We start from the raw sequence: 21,051 nt of genomic DNA on the forward strand, positions 1-21,051 counted from the left end.
ACAGTCACAGTATACAAGGTTTGTTTCTGACAGACTTAGTCCTTCACAGCAATGCAAGGACCTAAAACATTCCCAAGGGACTCTTGAGGCAAAATGCCTCCATTTTGAGAAAGAACTATGGAATCCAAACGCAGAATGAAGTATTTTCTCTTGTGTTATGCTTTGTTTTTTTCCCATGGTTTCTCCCATTCAATTTAACTCTTCCATACAACACGACTAATGTGAAAACATGTTTAATAAGAAGGTATGTGTAGAACCCTTATAAGATTGCATGTCATCTCGGAAAGAGCGGAGACAGGGAGGAAAAGAAAATTTAAGACTCACGGAAGTCATTGTGGAAAACTGAAAACAAATAAATAAATTTAAAATACAAAAAAAAATGTTCCCTGTCAAGTTCACCACCATCCTTCTAGTTACCAGGTTTGCAACCCTGATATTACTCTGGATTCATCATTTTGTCCCACTCCAAGGAGCACAGCAGCCATAAGGATTTAAGGAATTCACTTACTATGTGAAGTAAGCAGAAGAAAGTAAACAACAAACACAATGCAAAGTGATCAACCAAAACTCAATGCCTCTCTTCCAACCACACAATGACTACTCCGATTCAGGTCATCTGTAATAGCCATCTTCTTCTTCTTGTTCTCCTTGCCTCAACAAAGAAATGATTTCCAAAAGCATCACCAACCTTGCACCATGTCTCTACTCTCTACAATCCATCCTGACACTACTGTCAAAGAGATCTTCCTAAATAACCTGTCATTCTGCTATACAAGAAACTCCAATGTTCTCACTAAGAAAATGACAGACTATGTGAAATCGTTGCTGTTTTTACAATTTACAAATACAAACCTGTATTGTTTTTTTTCCAAAAAAATTAATAGGAGTATATAATAAATACTAGAATGATTCTACACTTATTTCAAAAGAAACAAGTTAAAATTGCTTCAAATTCCAGCAGAGGCACCCTAACCAGTAATATGAAAAAGGAAAAAAATACATTCTGAGATTTCTAGGTGAAGAGAATGCATGAGCAAAAAGTAAACAATGGAAATCTCTCTTTGTTAATTGGTACTCGTTGATATCCATCTCTATTTCTACTACAGAGGTGACCCTCTAAAGAGTAAGCCTGTGGAGCAAAAGCACTGACAGGTTGTACCATGTTACAAAGGCTTTGAGAGTGGTACCATTAACAAAGTGAGTCGATTTACTGAGGCTCAGTCTCACTTGTTACATCATTAGTAAGCAGGCTACCTGATGAGGAATGTGGGTGGGGGCATGCGGATAGTAACCCATGTAAGAAAGAAAAATTTCAAATGACTCTATGCCAAATGTACACAGTGATACAGTACCAAGGGCTTTGGTGGTAAAGACTTTTCGGTGTCTTCAAAAGATGTGACTGAAACTTAATATTAGAAAATGGACAAGGGAGTACTAGGGCTCACTTTTTTTGGACCATCAAGAAATGATATTATGATTACCAGCATCTTAAATGTAATGCTGGCCTGTGATCAACTAGTGGACATACTGCTGGAGTAGCTACATCATATCAAGGTTGACCTTCTGGCTATAAAAAAAGGCAGACCTCAACACAATGGCTGGTACTTCACAGGCATTTTATAAATGCTAGAGATTGACCAGAAGAAGAACGCTTTAACTAAATAGAAGGATAGCTCATAGGTACTCTTTGGAAAGGTAAAGAAGGAGCTGATGGGTTGGTTTCATCATATGCCTGCAAGTTATAAGAACTATTATTTCATGGTACATTCAGTCATCACATCCTGTAGCACAAATGATAAGTATTCAGTGAAAAAGAAAAGACCATCATAAAAATAACAACAGTTAATGTACCAAAATAAGCTCCTGAGAAAAAAATTAATGAATTTATTTCACACTTACTACATGTAAAGCACTATGATAAACTGTAGAGATACAAACATTAAGTAAGGTAAGATAGTTCCTGTTCTCATAGAGCTCACATTCTAAGTGATGACTAAAGTACATAGAAGGCTTCAGCTTAAAATCAGGGGTAAAGGTCTCAAGGTCCTTAGGATGTGGCACCAAAGCAGACAATAATGCCTATTTTTTGTCATTTCCATTGACAGTACCAAGGGCTTTGGTGGCAAAGACTTTTTGGTGTCTTCAAAAGAGGTGATTGCAGGACTTTCAGGAACAGTTGCCAAAATGCTTCTCCACAGAGGCTGCTTCCCAGAATGATGGGCTGGAAGTAATGCTGCTCCAAAGGTTCTTGGAATGTCTTTCTTCAGGTCTGAGGAGAAATGGTGACGAAGGCGGGACTTGACTCACACAGGCTGCCTACTGTCTCTTTCTCAGAACACCTTGCAGCTTTATCAAGGCTAGGTTGCCACCCCTGGATATTATAGTGGGTGGGATGGCTAGCCCATCTCCATAGGAGCTGCCTCCTCCTGGTGATGACTATGAGGGCTGAGCTAGAAGCACGAACAGGAGTCTGGGGGATATGGGCACTTCCCAGGCTCCTACATTTCCCTGTTGGTGGCAGTTGATCAGTAGTTGTTGGTGATGATCCAGATTAAAAAGTTAATAACATTTCTTTTACAACTGTCCCTCAAATTTCACAATAGAAGAGAATTTAGAAATACAATTACATAAATAAAACTTCAAATGACACCAATTACATTTCCAAATTATCCCATATAAAAATCATTAATTCGATTACTTTTGGTATTTTAAAACCACTCTAGAGTTACCCAGTATGAAACAATTACATTCAATTAAAGAAGTAATAATATACAGTGCTTAGCATATGCTATTCACTGTGCTAAGCACTTTACAATCCACATATTATGTTCATCCTCAACAACCCTGACAAGTGGGTACTATTATTATTTTTCTCTTAACAGATCAAGAAACTGGTGCAGAGATAAGATAATCTGCCTAAGATTACACAGCTAATAAATTTCTGCAACGGAAACATAATTCGTTTTCTTACATTTTTCCACCATTTTCCCCCCAGCACCTTTATTTGAGAGGGGTTAACAGAATAAGAGGGAGAGGGTCTCTGACCAAGGAAGGGTTAACTAGAGGTGGCAAACCTTTCATCTATTTTGTTTTCTTTACTCTGGGACCTTACAAGTAAACAGATAGTTTAATAAAGCGTGCAGTTACAGTCCAAACTTTACTGCTTTTTAATAGAGGTACAGTTACAGTATACAGTTTAAGAAACAACACAGGCATACAGTTACAATTTTACAGCGCCATGCAGTTTAAAAACACACAGGCATGTAGAGGGACCAATTAACAGAAGTGAGCAGTTTAAGAAAGGATATCCTTACAAGAGTGATCCGAGGCAAACGGGGTCACCCGAGGGCCCTGGGGTTTCCAAAGAGCTTGACCAAGGCAGAGCTCAGATATCGGGGCAGGGACAAGGGCACAGGACTCACCACACAAAGAGGGATTGGACTCTGAAGAAATAAATCTCCTGTGGCACCTAGTCCATCCCACTGGTACCAAAGAGTCCAATGGCCCAGTTCCGCATCCAACCCCACTTCTAAGAAACACAAACAAAATGACAAGACAAAAATAAACAGAGCAAAGTATGCAGACAATTCAGAGCTAGGCAGACAGTTATAGTAGTACACCCTAGGGGTAGCCCTAGCATGTGTGTCTAGTTTGTCTACTTGTTTGTAAAGCCATCTTCCCTCACTTTGAAATTAAATTTCTGGTTGATTCCTGATTCACCTGTCTCTAGCCTGCTCTGTCCAACTCTGGCTGGAGGCCGGTCTGGTGCAGTTGACAGTACACCCTGTGATACTTGTTTACTTCGTGCAAAGATGGATACAGGAAAAACATATAGGGAAGTAAGGTCCAGGAAAAAGAAATGGTCAAAAATTACATGGAAATCTCACACCTCATTACCACAAACACTTTCTTTAAAAAATGAACGGACAGGCAGTATGCTAACCAAAAAACCCCAATACAAAGAATGTTTTTGTAAAGAATTTTTACTCTATGTCATGTGTGACGATGCACCACGTTAAGTGTTGGGGATACAACTAGAAAAGTAAAACAGTCCCATCCTCAAGCATCCCAGCACAATATGGATTTAGTTTCAAAATGTAATGTTATCTATGTTTTATTATATCTTATTTATTATGTTATGTATTTCCCCATTTCTGGTCTCACAAACATGTCAGGTTCTAGGGTAGACGATACACACAGAAAATTTCAACTATAAGTCAGATGGAAAGGTCCCAAGGTCTTTACCAGTAAATATCTTTTCTTTAATGTTATTTCCACTGATAAATGGAAAAGGTATTTAAACAGACAGGAAAAGATTGATATATTATTGATATGACTTATCTATCCATCCACTATAAGCATTCTATCAACTTATCTGAGATAAGGGCAGAATTAGTTTAAAAAGAGAAAAAGTAAAAAAAAAAAGACAATGGACAATGAAAGAATTTAACGTAGAATTCTTGAAACAAATCATTGAAAATTTTAAAAAATGGGAAAAAGCAAGATAAATGATATTGACTATAATAATATGATCAGGAAATTGAAACAATGCAAGTGAATTGCCACAAAAAGGAGACCAAAAGGGTTCAGAAAGCACCTAATGGCGAGAAATAATTTCCAAAAGCATCACCATATTAGAAAATAAATTTGTTAGGAAAAGCATATAAAAAACTATGGTGAGACATTTATGAGTATTATCAGCTCATAAAGAAGAAATAAACACTGGAAAGTAAAACTGGATTAAAGACAACATGGCAGGACATTAAACTAAGCAAAGTCATCCCCCTCAAAGGAATTCAAAGACAAAAATTGGAAGCATTACAAATGAAAGAATGGAAGAGTTGCACAAACCATTTCAACAAAACATGGTAGAACTACCACACTGGTACTGAACTTCACAGTTCACGAATTACAAGCAAAGGACATAAAAATGGTAATGAAAAAATAATAAATAAAGGCCAACAAAGGAGCAATATGGCAAGGTATCAGGAGAAGAATATATCAATGGCATGGGAAAAATACAGAAATGAGTGCCCAATCAAACATTAATAGCTACCAGCAAAATATGCCAACTCTCCCTACTATACAAAATCTTTAGAAGAATCTAATACAAGATTTGGGGGCAGCTAGGTGGTGCTGTGGACAGAGATGCCAGGCCTGGAGTCAGGAAAACTCCTCTTCCCAAGTTCAAATCTGAGCTCAAGACACTTCCTAGCTATATGACCCTGGCTAAACAGGCTTACCCCTGTTTGCCTCAGTTTCCTCATCTGTAAAATGAGCTAGAGAAGGAAATGATAAAGCCACTCCAATTTCTTTGCCAAGAAAACAGCAGATGAGGTCCTGAAGAGTCAGGCATGACTGAAATGATTGAGCAACAATACAAGATTTGAGGACATCCTCAATGTGGGCATTAGAAAGGAACAAGAAAGCTTTCAAAGTTTTGTACCTCACGAACCACGCCTTACCATCTTAGTTTAACTAAAAGATGTAGAGAATAATAGATCCTGTTGTATTTATTGTTCATTAATTAACAAAAAAAGATTCTGTAGAATTAAAATATTGCTTTCAGACTCCCTTACATCAACCTATCTCCCTTCCATTCACCAAAATTATTCAGGTTTCCTTAGAAGATTTAACAATAGAAATAACCTTGTTAAATGACCTGCTTAATAAATAATAAACATCAGGAGAGGAATAAAATGGAGAGAAGTATGTTTACCAAAGGCATTCATCAATATGATGGAGGCAATCAAGCACTGATTCCAGATCAACAGAGGTTTCCTGTGTATGGTGAGGTCTTCCCATACTCTCATTTGTGGAAGGGATAATTTTGCTGATCGCATCAAGTCCAAGGACATTGCAGAACCTCTGAAAATCTCTAATCACTCAAAAGAGTTTTGACTGACTAGCCACATAGGAAAAACTAAGTGGATGAAAAATGTCGATAGGTCAGATTTCAATATGCATTTAGAAGGTATGGCGTCCTATAAAGCTTATCCAATAGTACGTATAACTTAGACAATACAGATAGATTCACAATGAGAGGAGAATGGCTGAATGACTTTTGGGAAACAAAGTTCCACCTTCTCAATGCTAACATTTTCCCAGAATAAGTCAGTAAGACACAGAATACTATCACCTCCAAAAAAATAAAAGAATCACACAGAGGGCAATAGAGAGATGTAAAATGGTTATAAACAGGCCACCAGGCATAATCTATGAGGAACTTGAAAAAAAACAGGAATAAAGGACATCACTGGGAATTCACGTGTCAGAAGCAGAAGATGGTCTAGTCACACAGGAAGAGCTAGAGATGACACGGGACCAGCCAAGAGTGCTCCTATGGTACCTGGCTAGGGCTCTAGGACCTTGGCCAGTCTGCCTGTGAAACACTTTTAGGAGACTAAAAGCAAGAATCCCATAGGAAAGACAGGTCCAAACTGGCTGCAATCTTATTTGTTGGAAAAAGCTCCTTAAATGATAATATAACAGATCTGAGTATGTATATAGTCATAATAGGCTTAAAAAAAGAGAAAGAATTCAATTATATGAAATATTGGTTGGACAAAATTCTAGATGGTTTGGAGGTTTTTTGAGCACCACCCCTCCCCCCCAAGAGGGGAGAAGAAATGGCTATTTACTTAAATAGTTCCAAATTAAAGGACTATAAAAACCCACCATGAATTCATGTTATATAATCTCAAATGGGCTCTCACTGCAGTAAGACATTCCTTGTACTCCTCTCAAAGTGATTCTCTCTTCCTAAATTTGCTATACTATACCAAACCTTCAAACTTTCCTGAAACCTCCCATATGATTCTCTTTCCCCATGCTCTCAGTAGAACACATCACCATATACATTAATATCATTAATTCCATCTTTGCCCTGTCTTCACATCGCTCCCTATTATCTCCCTTTACTCTAGTTTCTGTTGAAAAAGTATTCCTCCTTCCCACAAGGCCAGCCCTTTTACATGATCCACCCACCCCTTCTCCAACAGATTTCCCCAACTCCAATCATCTCAATCTTTCTCCATCTTGGATCTTTAAAAACTCCTTAGTTGACCTCTTAAAACTGCTAGTGCTCTTTCCTTTTTCAGCCAAATTCCTAGAAAATAAGATCTAATTGCTTACTTTTATTTTTTATTATAAATAAGTAGTAAAGATATCAAATAAGTAAATCAATGAGCATTTCCATATACACAGTAAAACTGAAAAAGAGAATTGGAAATGAAACCATTAATCTCGTAGTACAGCTTTTTTCCTTTAAATATAAGAAATTCAACTTCTGTACTTTTCAAATTATTTCGTACTTATTCAACTATTTATACTTTTTCAAAGCTGTACTGCCTGCTTATGTTTCCCTCCAGCCTTCCTTCTGTTTTCTTCCAATCAATAAACATTTATTAAGTGCCAGGTACTGTGCTCAACCCTAAAAAAGGCAAGATAGCCCCTGACCTCAAGGAGTTTACACCCTAATGGAGACAAGATGCAAACAAAGATACGCAAAGCAAGCTATATGGAGGATAAATAGGTCATAATTAACAAAGAGAAGGAATTGGAATAAAGAGGGGTTGGGGAAGATTTCCAGTAAAAGATTGGATTTTAGTTGGAGCTTAAAGGAAGCCAGGAAGGTTCAGAGAAAATGCTGGAGCTCTGGAGCCAAGAGACTGAGTGTCTTGTTCTGGGAACCACCAGGCCAGGACAGAGAAGTAATGGTCTGGAAGGAAAGCAAAAGATGGTGGAAGGTTAAGGTAAGGAGGAAGAAGTGAGGTCAGGAAGGCTGTGAACGTCAGACAAAGAATTTTGTATTTGATCCTGGAGGCAACAGGGAGGCAATGGAGCGACTCAGTTACTTTTCCTTTTTTGTCATCACCTCACCTACTCCCTTCTCATTAAAAGAAGAAAACCAGTAACAAATATGCGATATCAAGCAAAACAAATTCCCATACTGGTTACAGCACTCGAGTTCTTGTGTTTCAAAGTTAATTTTCTTTTATTGTTCTACTGGTTCTCCCGACGTCCCTCTTAGTTCACACAAGCCTACCAGGGACCTCTGAAACTTTCATAATTACTTATGCCATAAGAACGAAAATGAAAATAATAAGGTTTTACTCTTTAGGTCAGCAAAGATGTCAGAAATGAAAATTATCCATGATGGAAGGGGCTTAAAGAAAACAGGCCACAAATACACCTGATTTCTGGGAAAAATCTTGGAACCACGCCCAAAATGTCTTTCTTTCAAATGTTATTGTTATTGTAGTCATTTCACAAGAAATCCAAAGAAATAAAAGAATTATCTGAACCTTCATGAACAGTTATACGCTGACAAAACGGAAAACACAAAAGATATAGGGCAAACTAATCTCATAAAAAAAAAGAAAATAAAAGAGCTATAAAGAAACTACCAAGGGAGAAAAAACCATCTTGGTTGGTCCTAATGGATCCACAGAAGAATTCTCTCAAACTTTAATAGAAGTCATACTGATACCACACAAATTATTGTCAAAAACTGAGACCAGGCTCCACTGCTGAGAAAAACAGTCCCAACCGCTAACTCAAGGAAGGATAAACAAGCCCATATTGCTTATACTGATTCAAAATTTATCAAAAAGACTATATAGTAACACAAGATATCATTCACTATGAACAGAATGAATATCATTCACTAGGAACCAGAAATGCAAGGAAAACATTAGGAAACATTAGGAAAACAAGCAACATAATCATATTAAAATAAAAATAAAAATAACCAAAACTGCAACAGATTGAGAAAAAGCCATAGTACCACACTTATCTTTGCTTAAAAAAAAACAACCCACAAAATATAGGCTAAAGGGAATTTCTTTTAATGCAATAAAAAATAGAAGGGGGCAAAGCTGGTGGAGCAAGAAGAAACAGTAAAGCCAAACTTCCCTCCAAAGAGATCTAGAAAATGCACTAGACCAATTCCCAATGGCGGCATCCAGAAAAAGTCCCACAACGCCATTTCTCCAGCCCAGCTTGGCATAGTGGGATAGAGGTCTGTTAACATGGTGACAAGGCAAGGATAGAAGCATCCCTTGCAAGCACTCCAGTGTCCAGGGAGAGATGGAAGGAGGTTCCAAACCCATACCAAGGAACCAGCACACCCATATGGGGCACAGCAACAGAGAAAAGTGCTAACTGGTAGTTTTTTCATTCATTACCCAGTCCTGAGACACCAATCCAGGGTAAACTGAGAAGTGAAGGGTCTCAGGGGGAGGGAGATTCTGTGAAGAGTGCAAAGAAAGGAAGTTCAGAAGCAAGCAGAAGCTGTGTGGCTCAGACCCTAAGAGTACAGCATGGTCTCAGTTACAGCATCTAGGTCAGTCTGCAGAGGAATGACCAGGCAAGAATCCCAGACCAAAGTGGAGCCTGTACTTCTGTCCATCTGAACCAGCAGAGCTGGCCAGCTGGTGGATAGTGGCTGAGTCCAACAGCCCCAAAGCCAGATCAGGAATTTGCAAAGCTCAGACCTGGAGAAGAGCAATCATATTTTGCCCTGGATTACACCTCTCTAGAAGCAATGAAAGCTTGCAGGTCCCCAGCCTGAGCTGTTTCTGACGTCTTGCCACATCATAATACACAATATTCCCAAGAACGCAACAACAGGATGAGCCCAAACTTTTATCTCCAGAAGCATGCAGGGTCCAGCCCTAACATGAAATCTGAAGTCAGGAAGCAAGCTGAGAGAATGAATGAACAAAAAGAATCCCACCACAAAAAGGTATCATGATATTGTGGAAATTCAACGCAAATCAGAAAAGAATGAAACCATAACATCTACAAACAAATACTTGGGGGGAGTGGGGGGAGGAGCCAAAAACCAAACTGGAGCAAAAATTCAACTAAAATACCCAAAAGATATGAAGGAAGAGTTAAAATGTTTTTTATAAATGAAATGCACCATTTAAGGAAAAAATTTGGAAAAGAACAAGAACTATGAAAGAATTGGAAAGGTAATACATAACTTGGCACAAGATACAAAACCTGGCCCAAGGAACTAACTCCCTGGAAATTAAAATGGATCCAATAGATGTCAACAACTCCACGAAACAAAAGGAAATATGAAGACGAAGTAAAAAGACTGAAAACCTACAAGAAAATGTAAGGTATCTCACAGCAAAAACATCTGACCTGGAGAATCATTTAAGAATCACTGGACTATCTGAATGAGCCTAGACATCCAATTTCAAAAATATCTTAAAAGATGATGCCCAAAAGCAGGGGGCAAAGTGGAAACAGAAAAAAAAAATCCTCCAGTCACCTCCTGAAGGAAACTCCAAAATGAAAACGCCTAGGAATCTAACACCCCAAATCCAGCTATTCTAAGTCAAAGAAAAAAAAGATGACAAGCAGCCTGAAAGACTTTCAGCCCTGAGAAGCCACAGTCAGAATCACATATGACCTAGCAGGTACCACTATAAAAGAGCAGAGAACTTAGAGTACTATATTCTAGAAGAGAAAAGAAGAGAAAGCCAAGAATAATTTACCTAGAAAAACTGATTGCAATGCAGCAGGGGAAAATGGACCCTTTAATGAAATAAAGCGTTCAAATTCAAGAGCTCAAACATAGGAGTGAAGAAAAATATAAAACAGTAAAGTGAATGAATAACAATAAAGACAAACTGCTTACATTCAAATTTGGGGGAGATGATGTGTCTCCTCTAAATCCTATCATCACCAGGGCTCATAGACGGAATCTAATTAAACAAGGCATGTGAATGGTTCTACTCTATCTTGATCTTAAGAGAGCAATGGAAAGAGAAGGGAAGAGGACCACAATGGGATTTGGAGGCAGTTGGGGCTACTGGGGATCGGGGAGAATGGGAATGGCCAGGGAAGGTTAAGAGAAGTTATCTCACATAATCAAGAATGCTCAAGTAGAAATCTCTGCCATCAAGAAGGAAGACATGGGGAGCAGCTGATATCTGAACCTCACTTTTATCTGAAATGGTCAAAAAAATGAAGCATATACACACACAGAGATGGGAATAGAAATCTCTATCATTCAACAGGGAGATAAGAAAGGGGAGGGGAAGGAGCCACTAGAAGGAAGGTAAGTTAAGGAAGAGATCAGTCCTAGGCAAGACAAACTCTAAGGATGTAAAAAATACTTAAAGCTCTTTTTGAGGTGACAATGAATAGGAATGTGAGAGGGTGCCGATAAATTGGGGAAAGGATGAACAAATTATGATACAGAGATAATGTTATACTGTGTGCTATATAAGAAATGATGGAAAAGGTTCAGAGAAGTTTGAGAAGGCTTGTATGGACTGATGCAGGGTGAAGTGAACAGAACCACAAGGATATTTTATACAATGACAACAACATGATAAAGGCAAACAACTCTGAGAGAATTTGGAACTCTTATCAGCACAATGACCTAATATAATCCCAGGGGAGTAAGGATGAAATGTGTGACCCACTTCCTGAAAGAGAGGTGAAGGACTCAAGCGTACAAAGAGACAAATATTTTCCTAGAAGGAATGTGGAAAATTGTTTTGATTACACTTGTTTATAATAGCTTTAGCTTTTCTTTTATTTATAATTGGGCATAGACAGGGTCAGAATTGGTTGGAGTTAGCAGTGAGAGTCAGAGATGGGAGGGTGAGAAGGAAGATTTTTGCTAAATGAAACAAATAAAATATTTTTAAACAAAAAAATTCGATAAAAACATCTAACTGAGACAATAATAGGGATATATCATATATTCTGGGGTTATATTAGAAGCTTTATCAATAAACACAGATTTAAAGCAAGGATGCTCACTCCACTATCATTTGATAAGAGTTCTAGAAGTATTAACAATAAGACAAAAGAAAATAAAGATATAAAAATATACAAAGAGAAGATAAAAGTATCCCCATTTTCTGATCACATTGTGTTTTTATTTAGAAAACCCTAGGAAATCAGTAAAGATTTTCAATGAAGGGGAGAAGGTCAGGGAATAAGCATTATTAAGTACCCACTGTGTGCAAAGCACTGTGTTAAGTATTCTAAAAATATTTTCGCCAATCCTCTCAACAATGCTATGAGGTAGGTACTTTTATTAACTTCATTTTACAGTTGAAAAAAACTGAGGCAAACAGAAGTTAAATGACTTGCTCAAGGTCACAGAGCTAGTAACTATCTAAGGCTGAATTTGAACTCAGGACTTCCTAACTCCAGGTCCAGTATTACATCTACTTTTAAACCCAGTTTCAGTAAAGTTATAGATTTTAAAAAATAGAGCCTCAAAATTTAACTACCACTCTATATAATAACAAAATCCAAGAGGCAATAATGAAAGGGAAATCCCATTCCAAATCACTACAAAATGCATAAAATACCTGGGGATCAATCTACCAAATCTCACGAAAGAGTTGTATAAGCCAAATCACAAACATTTCTTTCAAGAGATAAACAACAACTGAAATAGAGGAGGAGTATTCAATGTTCATGGCTGGATCGTGCTGATATAATAAAAATGACAATACTATTCAAAGGTAACATGCATTTGCAACGCTATACTTCTCAAATGATCAAAAAGATACTTTACAGAACTCAACAAAAGAATTTTAAAAATTCATCTGGAAAAAACTGAAGATGTCAAGGTATAGAACATATATTCAATACAGATACAGAATATGTACTCAAAAGAATAGAAGTTATTAAGGGAAATGATTTTTTAAAAAAGGTAGCGACAAAGTGGGAATAGTATTCCAGATCTCAAACTATATTAAAAAACAATAGTCATCAAAACCATATGGTATAGGTTAAAACATAGGAATTGAACAGATCAGACAAGGGAAAATCAGAAAGAATGAATGAATCTCTATAAAAAAAATTCTCTATTTGATCAAAACCATTGGGAAAAGCAGAAAACAGTCTGGTGGAAATGACACCATATTCTACAACATATTCTAAGTGGATATGTGATGTTATATTAAAGATCATATCATAAAAAACATCAGAAGCGAAGCCAATCACATACCTCTCACAGAAATGGGTAGGAGATAGATTCTTAACCAAGCAAATTCGGAAGCAATTGGAGAAGATAAAATCTATAACTTTGAATACATGAAACTGAAAAGCTTTGAAATGAAACTAAATTAATAATACACCTGGTATAAAAAGGTTTAGTATCCAACAATTAACTGAAATTCATAAAATTTCATAAATTATAAAAACTGATAAATAATACCAAAAGCCAATTCCCAACAGAAGTCAATAGAAACAAACTTTATCAAAAGGAGAATCGCAAACTATTAACAACCACATGAAAGAATTCCCCAAATTACTAATCTGAAAAGAAAATGCAGATCAAAACAATCCTGAGGTTTCATTTCACACTTCGAAAAGGCAAGGGTGCCAAAAAAAAGGAACTAGTCAGTTACCAGTGCTGTGAGGAGTTGTGAGAAGATGGGCATGCTAGCGCATACTCGACATAGCAGTCAAATCTGTAGCCATTTTGGAAAGCAATTTGGAATTATGTAAGGCTGTCCTAGGAAATGCAATCTTCCCCCCAGGCATATTTTTAAGTAAAATCTGCATTATCAACACTTTATTAAGTCTAAAAAATCAACAAAACCCATAAGTCCATGTGCTGCCTTCTAAAGCCTTTGACAATCTGCCTGAGTCATTTTGAGCTGGCTCCAGCACTTGTGGTAAAAATGCAAACAGTGACTAAACTATCCACACACTTTAACCTAGTGATTTAACTACTGATCTTATCCTCCAATGAGGCCACTAATAAGAAGTCAAGTCCCTATGTACCCCATTATTTACAGCATCATGTTTTGTGATAGTAAAGAATTGTAACAAAAGAATATTCCAATCCACTGGGGAATGGCTAAATAAATTCTGGCACATCAGTGAAAGGGAATATTACAATGCTTTAAGAAACAACAAATCTGTCAAGGTTTTTTTTCCTTTTTTTATGATTCTTCTTTCACAACATGACTAATGTGGAAATATGCTTAATATGATTGTACATGTATAGCCTGTATCAGATTGCATGCCATCTTGGGAAAGGAAGAGGGGAGGGAGGAGGAAAAATGTGGAACTCAAAATCTTATTGAAGTGAATGTTGAAAAAAAAAATTTTAATTGAAAAATTTTTTAAAAAGACATAGAAAAGCATGGACAGATATAAGTGAACTGATGCAGAGTGAAGTAAGAAGAGACAAGAAAATAACCTACACAGTAACTACAACAACATAAATAGAAAGAACTACCACAAAACGACCAAAAGTAAATATTGTAGATGGACATGTAGGGACTCAAAGGGGAGAGATGAGGAGACACCTCACTCCTACCAAGGTTGTTGCTGTCATTCAGTCATGCTCAACTCTTCATGACCATGTGGATCATAGTATGCCACTATTGTCTACAGGACCTTCTTGGCAAAGGTACTAGAGTGGTGCCATTTCCTTCTCCAGTGGATTAAGGAAAACAGAAGTTAAATGACTTGGCTGGTATCTGAAGCTGGATTTGAACTCTGGTCTCCCTGATTCCAGGACTAGCACTTTCTACTGAGTCACCTGGCAACCTCCTCACTCCTGTATAGACTTCCACATATGTGATAAACTAAATACATTTTCATATTTTTTTAATTAATGATCAACTTTGCTTGTTTTTTTCTCTCTTTTTAAATTTCCTTTAAAAATATCATTCTTATACAGGATGACTCTCTCTGGGAAAGAGAAAGAATACTTAGGAAAATTTTAATATAATGATCAGCTTTGCTTATTTTTTTCTCTCCTTTTTATTTCCTTTAAACATATCGTTTTTATATAGGATGACTCTCTGGAAGGGCAAGGAGAAGAGATACTTGGTGAAATTTTGGTAATATAAAAAAAGAATATCTCAATAAGCTACTTTAAGAAAATAAGCAAAAATACTAATATATACACAGAGAGGCAAAAAATTCTAAACATTGAAGTAATGGAAACTACTTTTACAACCATTTTTATTCAAAAATGTATTTCATCCTGTGGTCTTAGGAAACCCAGAACCAACAATAACATCAGCATTCATAACTCATTTCTAATATGATATCAAATCACTTCATGCTCAATTCTCCCTCAAGGTCAAGCCGTAAATAAACATGTATGAACTTAAAGACAAAACAATACAGTTATCTCCTGGTATATTCACCTCTGCTGTGATTCTGTGTCTATACAGTTTCAGCACTTCCTACTTTGAGGGAAGGCACCACGTCAACAAAGTGGTATTTGCTTCTTAGTCATACAGATAACATGCCCATGTGCTGCAGTCTCCACGTGACTAAAGGTTCCAGGTCTGAACCCAATTAGTCACGTGTCCAGGAATCCAACTGTGATATGAATAAGAACAATGATACAGTCATGACTTCACCAACTTTCCAATCAGTTATTGTAACTGGGATGTCTCTCTTCAAAGGGGGCAAATGCTGAACATAAGCACTGAATGTATTAAAGCTTAAATGTTGCTTTAGAGAAACTTCTCTCTACTATAATCCCAATACAAAAAGTGAATAACTATCTAAACAAATTAACTGGAGCACATGCAGGCTTTTCTTTCTTGGATCCATTCGAGAAGGATTTATGGACGCCCCAAAAGACTCAAGATGTCTGAGATTTACTAAGTTTGGCAACTTGAATGAGGAATTTGTCAATTAATTTCATTTCAGAAAGTGCTCATTTGTACAAAAGCAAATAAAGAAGAGTTTCTGCCTTTATGCTCTTGAATTTTCCTATTTATAAGAAAATTAAACACTCTGGACCAGGAGGTGGAGGGTAGAGGAAGATTTCTCCCTCTCTCTTCACTTAGAAAACGTACATGCAAACACAGGGAAAAGTCATTGCTCTGGAATCCAATACAGATTGAATTCCAGGCCCTACAGCTGAAGTAGATTAGCCACGCTGTATTGATAAATGCCTTTTAATGTTCCCTGGCAACTAGCGATGCCCACCCTCTCTCCAGCTCACAGCCCATTTATTAACTAGTTGATCAATTTGATATTTACACAGCCCTCTACATCTATGAGCAATGGTTTCTCACTCAAGAACATGGCTTTAATTCACTTCTTAAATATACTTTCCATGTTATGTAAGGATTAGATGTGACAATGCATCAACACGTAAAATCGACTTTCAACAGCATTATTTATTTTGGATAAGCAATCAGTTCTCCTTTCCATTTTAGGAGCTCTATGCTACTCTGATCTGGAAAAAAAGAAAACTTCAATTCATATTATGCTCTCAAGAGTGGGACAAATGTTACAAAAATGACTTGTTTTCATTCTAGAAGGAGACTAAATAGAGGCTAAAGTACATACTATGAACTTTTTTAGATCTCTTCCCAGACCCTCAGTTTTAACTTCTGTTACACTGATGTATTCATTTTATTTTGATACATTATACTGATATACTTAGCATAAATCAAAACTTTTCTCCAATGAGAAAAGTGACCAGAAAACATTTTACACATTTATCTTATAATGAAACTCAACAAACTTTAAAACTACAAAGTTTGTTTCTTCCTAAGAATAATTATTAAATTAAACTGTCAACTATTTTATCGAAGTAAGATTTAAACAGAATTATCACTGTAGCTGAAGGCAAAGTAAATATTCAATGGATGTTTGTGAAAACAGGAAAGCCTTTTTTTTCCCCTCTAAAATGTTAAGGGAAGGAATTTGTTTAGTAAACCCTTCTCAGATAAATAAAACCTTGGATATTTAGGATCCAAATTACTTCCTTTAACAAAAGTCAGAGAAAAATATAAGAAGCAAAATTTTACAATCCATTTTGTGTAAAAAGAATACACAAATAGGCCAGCGCCAAAAAAAGATATTACAAAATTGCTGTCTCTCAGTAACTTTCCTGGACAGGCTTACCCTCTAAGATGCAGTTACAATGAGGCTAGAAAAGTGCTTGTCTCATGAAGTTCTTTAATTTAAAACTTAAAGAATTACAGAATGCCCCAATTTATAAAACCATTCAACTGATCTTGAAAGCAAGACAAAAAAATCCTTTAACCATATAGTTGCCTTACAAGCTCATCCTCCTCCAGATAAAATGAAATTAGACTTTGACTAAGATGACCCCATGAGGACTCCAGCCAGGTAGGAATATTGCTATTTTCAGCATTAGGTATTTCAATTTCACAAGAGTTAAACTGATATAACCAACCAAGTGTTGACTTGAGGAAAAATTCAGACTACAAAAATCTCAGAGAAAAGCCAGACTGAGTCTGTATCAAACAGCAAGAATAGTTATGTCCATCAGTCAAAGTTCGTTACAAAAGCAGCATTATTTGTACTGCAAAATTTAAAAAAAAGGCAACACCCTAAAGTCCAAGACTTGGGAGATTGATTAAGTAGTGTTAATGAGACATTATAATGCAATAAAAAATACTAATATGAAGATGAAAAGGAAATATGCAAAAGCAGGAAAAGGAAAAATAAAATGAACATTTGCATGTGCACAAGAATTTATCAGAAATGATACAGATTGTTTTAGAAAGAGAAATCCACGTTAGTATGTTACACCTAATTTGAAATTCACTTTCATATATAGAATATGCATACTTTAAAAGACAGACATGTTCATATTTAAGATAAGTTCATAATAAAAATAAAGGGGAGTTCATGGTAGCATTATCAATCGCCTTTAATTTAATAGGGGCCTGAAAAAAATTTTCAAAATCCCAGAAGTGGAGCAGTGATTTCTGATAGATAGTTCTAGAACATTTTCAAATAGTCACGATTAAGCACCCAGCCAGGGTCTACTTTAGTACCTATCATGATTTAGAGTTAAGTTCAAAGGTTCAAACACCAGATGCGGCTCTTTTTGTTTCAAATTCATGGATCCCCTACTACAAGAAAACTCTCATGGGAGTTGTGAAATGGAAAGGCTTTAACCTAAAAGACAAAGCGTCCCACAGTCTACCTCAGCTTCCTTCCTTCTCTTCTTCTCTCTTTCCCCATCCCCCATCTCCCCACAACAAGGGGTAGATGCAAGACAGAGCTATCCCAGGGGCCTTGTTGGTTTGGGTTCCTCTGACAGGGCTTCCTGATTATCTAGTGACAAAAAAATAGTCTCAGCTACTTGGAGTCTGAGTGAAGTAAAAATAAGGTTTAGCACCGTAATAAGATAATAGGGGTAAGTCTGTCAACTTAGCAAAACTGATTCCATTTTGTTTTAAGTCTATGTGGACCTTCTGGAAAATTAGATGACCAACGAAAAAAATACTATACAGCTTGTTGGTAATTTTGAAGTAAACTAACAATCAAATTATATGGTAAACAAATTTATCAACTTGGGAACATTCAGAGTTGAAAATCTAAATGACTGAATCCCCAGTCAACCAAATAAGGGTGTTCATCCTTCGTTGTCAAAGAAGACTGTGCCATCACAGAAATGATGACATGACTTGCACTTGACTTTGTTTTGAGTGAGGGAGGGCTGTGCAAGGTCACCAGCCTCACTTCTCCTCCAGAGCCATCTGAATCCAGTGACCAGATATTCATCAGGATGACTGGAGATGACCCAAGATGAGGCAATTGGGGTTAAGTGACTTGCCCAAGGTCACACAGCTAGTGAGTGTCAAGTGTCTGAGGTGAGATTTGAACTCAGGTCCTCCTGACTCCTGCAATGATGCTCCATCCACTGCACCACCTATCTGCTCCCCCAGTCAACAGTCGTCTGGTCCTGGAGGAAGACTGAGAGATGAGATACTGTTAAAGCCACCCCATTCAGTGAATAAACATTTATTAAGTACTTATTATGGGCCAAGCATGGGGGAGGGAGGTGTTACAGAGATGAAAAGGAAAGACAGATTTTGTCCTCAAGGAGTTTACAATCTAATGGGGGATAATAACCCACAAAAGGAAAATGAAAAGGGGGTGAAGGAGGGATGAAGGAGCAGCCCAGGGAAGTAGAGTCAAATCAGGAAGGTTTGGGGAGAAGCTCTTCACTCCTGTCCTCCAATCAGAGGACAGCAAAGAAAAATGAGGATAAAGTATGATAAACTGATTTCCAGCATTTTCTTTAAATAATACATAAGCTGATGACCAAGGCTGGAAATAGGTTTCTCACAAATGGGAGCAACAGGAAATTCCTTCTTAGATTCATAAGCTACTAAGCCGGGGCAGCTTAGGTTTCTGAACAGCCTCACCTCTGCCATTCAGGGCAAGGTGAACAACTTCTGCACTTGACCTCCTATGTTCTCTGTACGGACCAACGATCATGTTATCAACCTCAGTCTTAGCAAAAGGGAATTTTTTTCCTTTTCCTCTATCTATGGAAACAGATGAGAACCTGAGCTCAAGTTAATATGGTTAAAAATTAAGAGAAGAATTTAAAGAGAAAGTATCCCATTAAACCCATCTCTTCTGGTACCTTAGAGATAAGGTGGGAACTCATAACCAACTGCATTGGTAGAAACATGGGTAAGCAAGATAAGGACATTAAACCTGCAGCCAGAGGACTTAGGCCTTTTTATAAAGCCCCAGCCACTGCAATCAAAAGTTTAAAAACACATCCCCCTCCAAGACACTTTCCTTTCCAAGAAAGGAAAGAAAAAACTGACCCAGTTTCATAGGAATCAGAATCTCACTACCTAGGAAAATAGGTTAAGACACAATAAGAAAAAAAAATTAACAGATGGCTTTGGAGTCCATGCTCCAAGCAGCCTTCAGGAATAGAACAGAAAAAATAAGAAGTTCAATATCTTTTGCCCTGAGACTTTAGGACAGTTTTGCTCGTAGCTCTTTTTTTTGTTTTGTTTTGTTTTAAATGTAATATAGAGTATATGCTGTTAGCTAGTGTCTGTATTCTGTGTCCTGATAAACCCAGCTAACCTTGTTCCTGCTGTCTGATCAACCAAAGGAAAAAAGTTGAAAAGAGTCAGAACTTTTCTGTCAAAAGGTTCAGAGCTTTCAAAGGCTTCAAAATCTCTGTGCTCCTGACTCTGGCCAAGTTGGGAATGCAAAAAGACAAATACAAGGTAATAAATATCCTTTTCCCATTTGCAGAAATTTATGGTTTGGGGAACTAAAGAGAGACTAAATTTGTGACTGGGGAATGATCTGTTTATATTAATATGTATTTCTAAATCATACTAGAGTGTAATTTAAAGGTTTTTACACTTGCTGAAATATCATTCCAGATCGGAGGGAATGAAGTTGCCTACTACAGTTAAAAGTAGAGATAGTGCATACGCAAATAGGACCCAGATCTCTCTATCACTCTCCCTCTTCTCTGGAGAATTAAAAAAAAAAAAGACTGCTGTTTGGCAACGGGGACACTTCAAGGCCTTAAGAACTGCCTGGTGAGCTATTAACTCTTCTCTACCGAATGAGGCCAAAAAAAAGGGGTTGTTTAAATTAAAAAGGCAAATAATCTGGGGAAAAGGTATAATTTCATTTCAGGAGAATGATTTACCTGACCACTGTCATTTTCTGTGAATGACTTAATGGAATTTAATTGCCTTGGTAAATTAGAGGCAAAGCCACCTAAAAGAATTAAAACAGACATGCATTTGCTAGTTCTTAAGAAACCAAATTGATTGGAACTTGCCCAAAGAGCTATAAAATGGTGCATTATCCTTTGATCCAGCAAAAGTACTGCTAGGTCTATATCCCAAAAACATGCAGAAAAGGACCTATTTGTACAAAAATATTTATAGCAGCTCTTTTTGTGGTGGCTAAGAACTGGAAATCAAAGGAATGCCCATCAATTGGGGAATGGCTAAACAAGCTATGGTACATGATTGTAATGGAATACTGTTGTGATATAAGAAATGACAAGCAGGATGATTTCAGAAAAACCTGGGAAAGACTTCCATGAACTGATGCAAAGTGAACAGAACCAGTAATATAGTAACATACTGTTCGATAAAGAACTGTGAATGACTTAGCTATTCTCAGTTGTACAATGATCTAGGAAAATCCCAAAGGAAAAATAATGAAGGAGACTAGCAGTCCTGAGAAAGAACTGGTATTTATTGAATATATACTGGAGTATGCCATTTTTCACTTTCTCACTTTCAATTTTTCCCT

At 37.0% G+C, this 21,051-nt stretch overlaps 1 protein-coding gene across 12 annotated transcripts in view; it reads right to left on the reverse strand.

The window, feature by feature from the left end:
- The window catches only part of AFF1 (ALF transcription elongation factor 1), a 168,134-nt gene that overhangs the window by 79,096 nt on the left and 67,987 nt on the right, over window positions 1–21,051 (reverse strand). Inside the window, exon 1 of one of the 12 annotated variants that reach the window (XM_072622548.1) lies at window positions 5,720–5,900. The exons of the other annotated variants lie outside the window; for them this stretch is intronic. Coding sequence (XP_072478649.1) covers window positions 5,720–5,805 — 86 coding nt within the window. The 5' untranslated portion in view covers window positions 5,806–5,900. Of the gene's footprint in view, window positions 1–5,719; window positions 5,901–21,051 lie in introns of those variants that run through there. 12 annotated transcript variants of the gene reach the window in all.

The sequence above is a fragment of the Notamacropus eugenii genome, chromosome 7, assembly GCF_028372415.1.
Source record: "Notamacropus eugenii isolate mMacEug1 chromosome 7, mMacEug1.pri_v2, whole genome shotgun sequence".
Lineage (NCBI taxonomy): Eukaryota > Metazoa > Chordata > Mammalia > Diprotodontia > Macropodidae > Notamacropus > Notamacropus eugenii.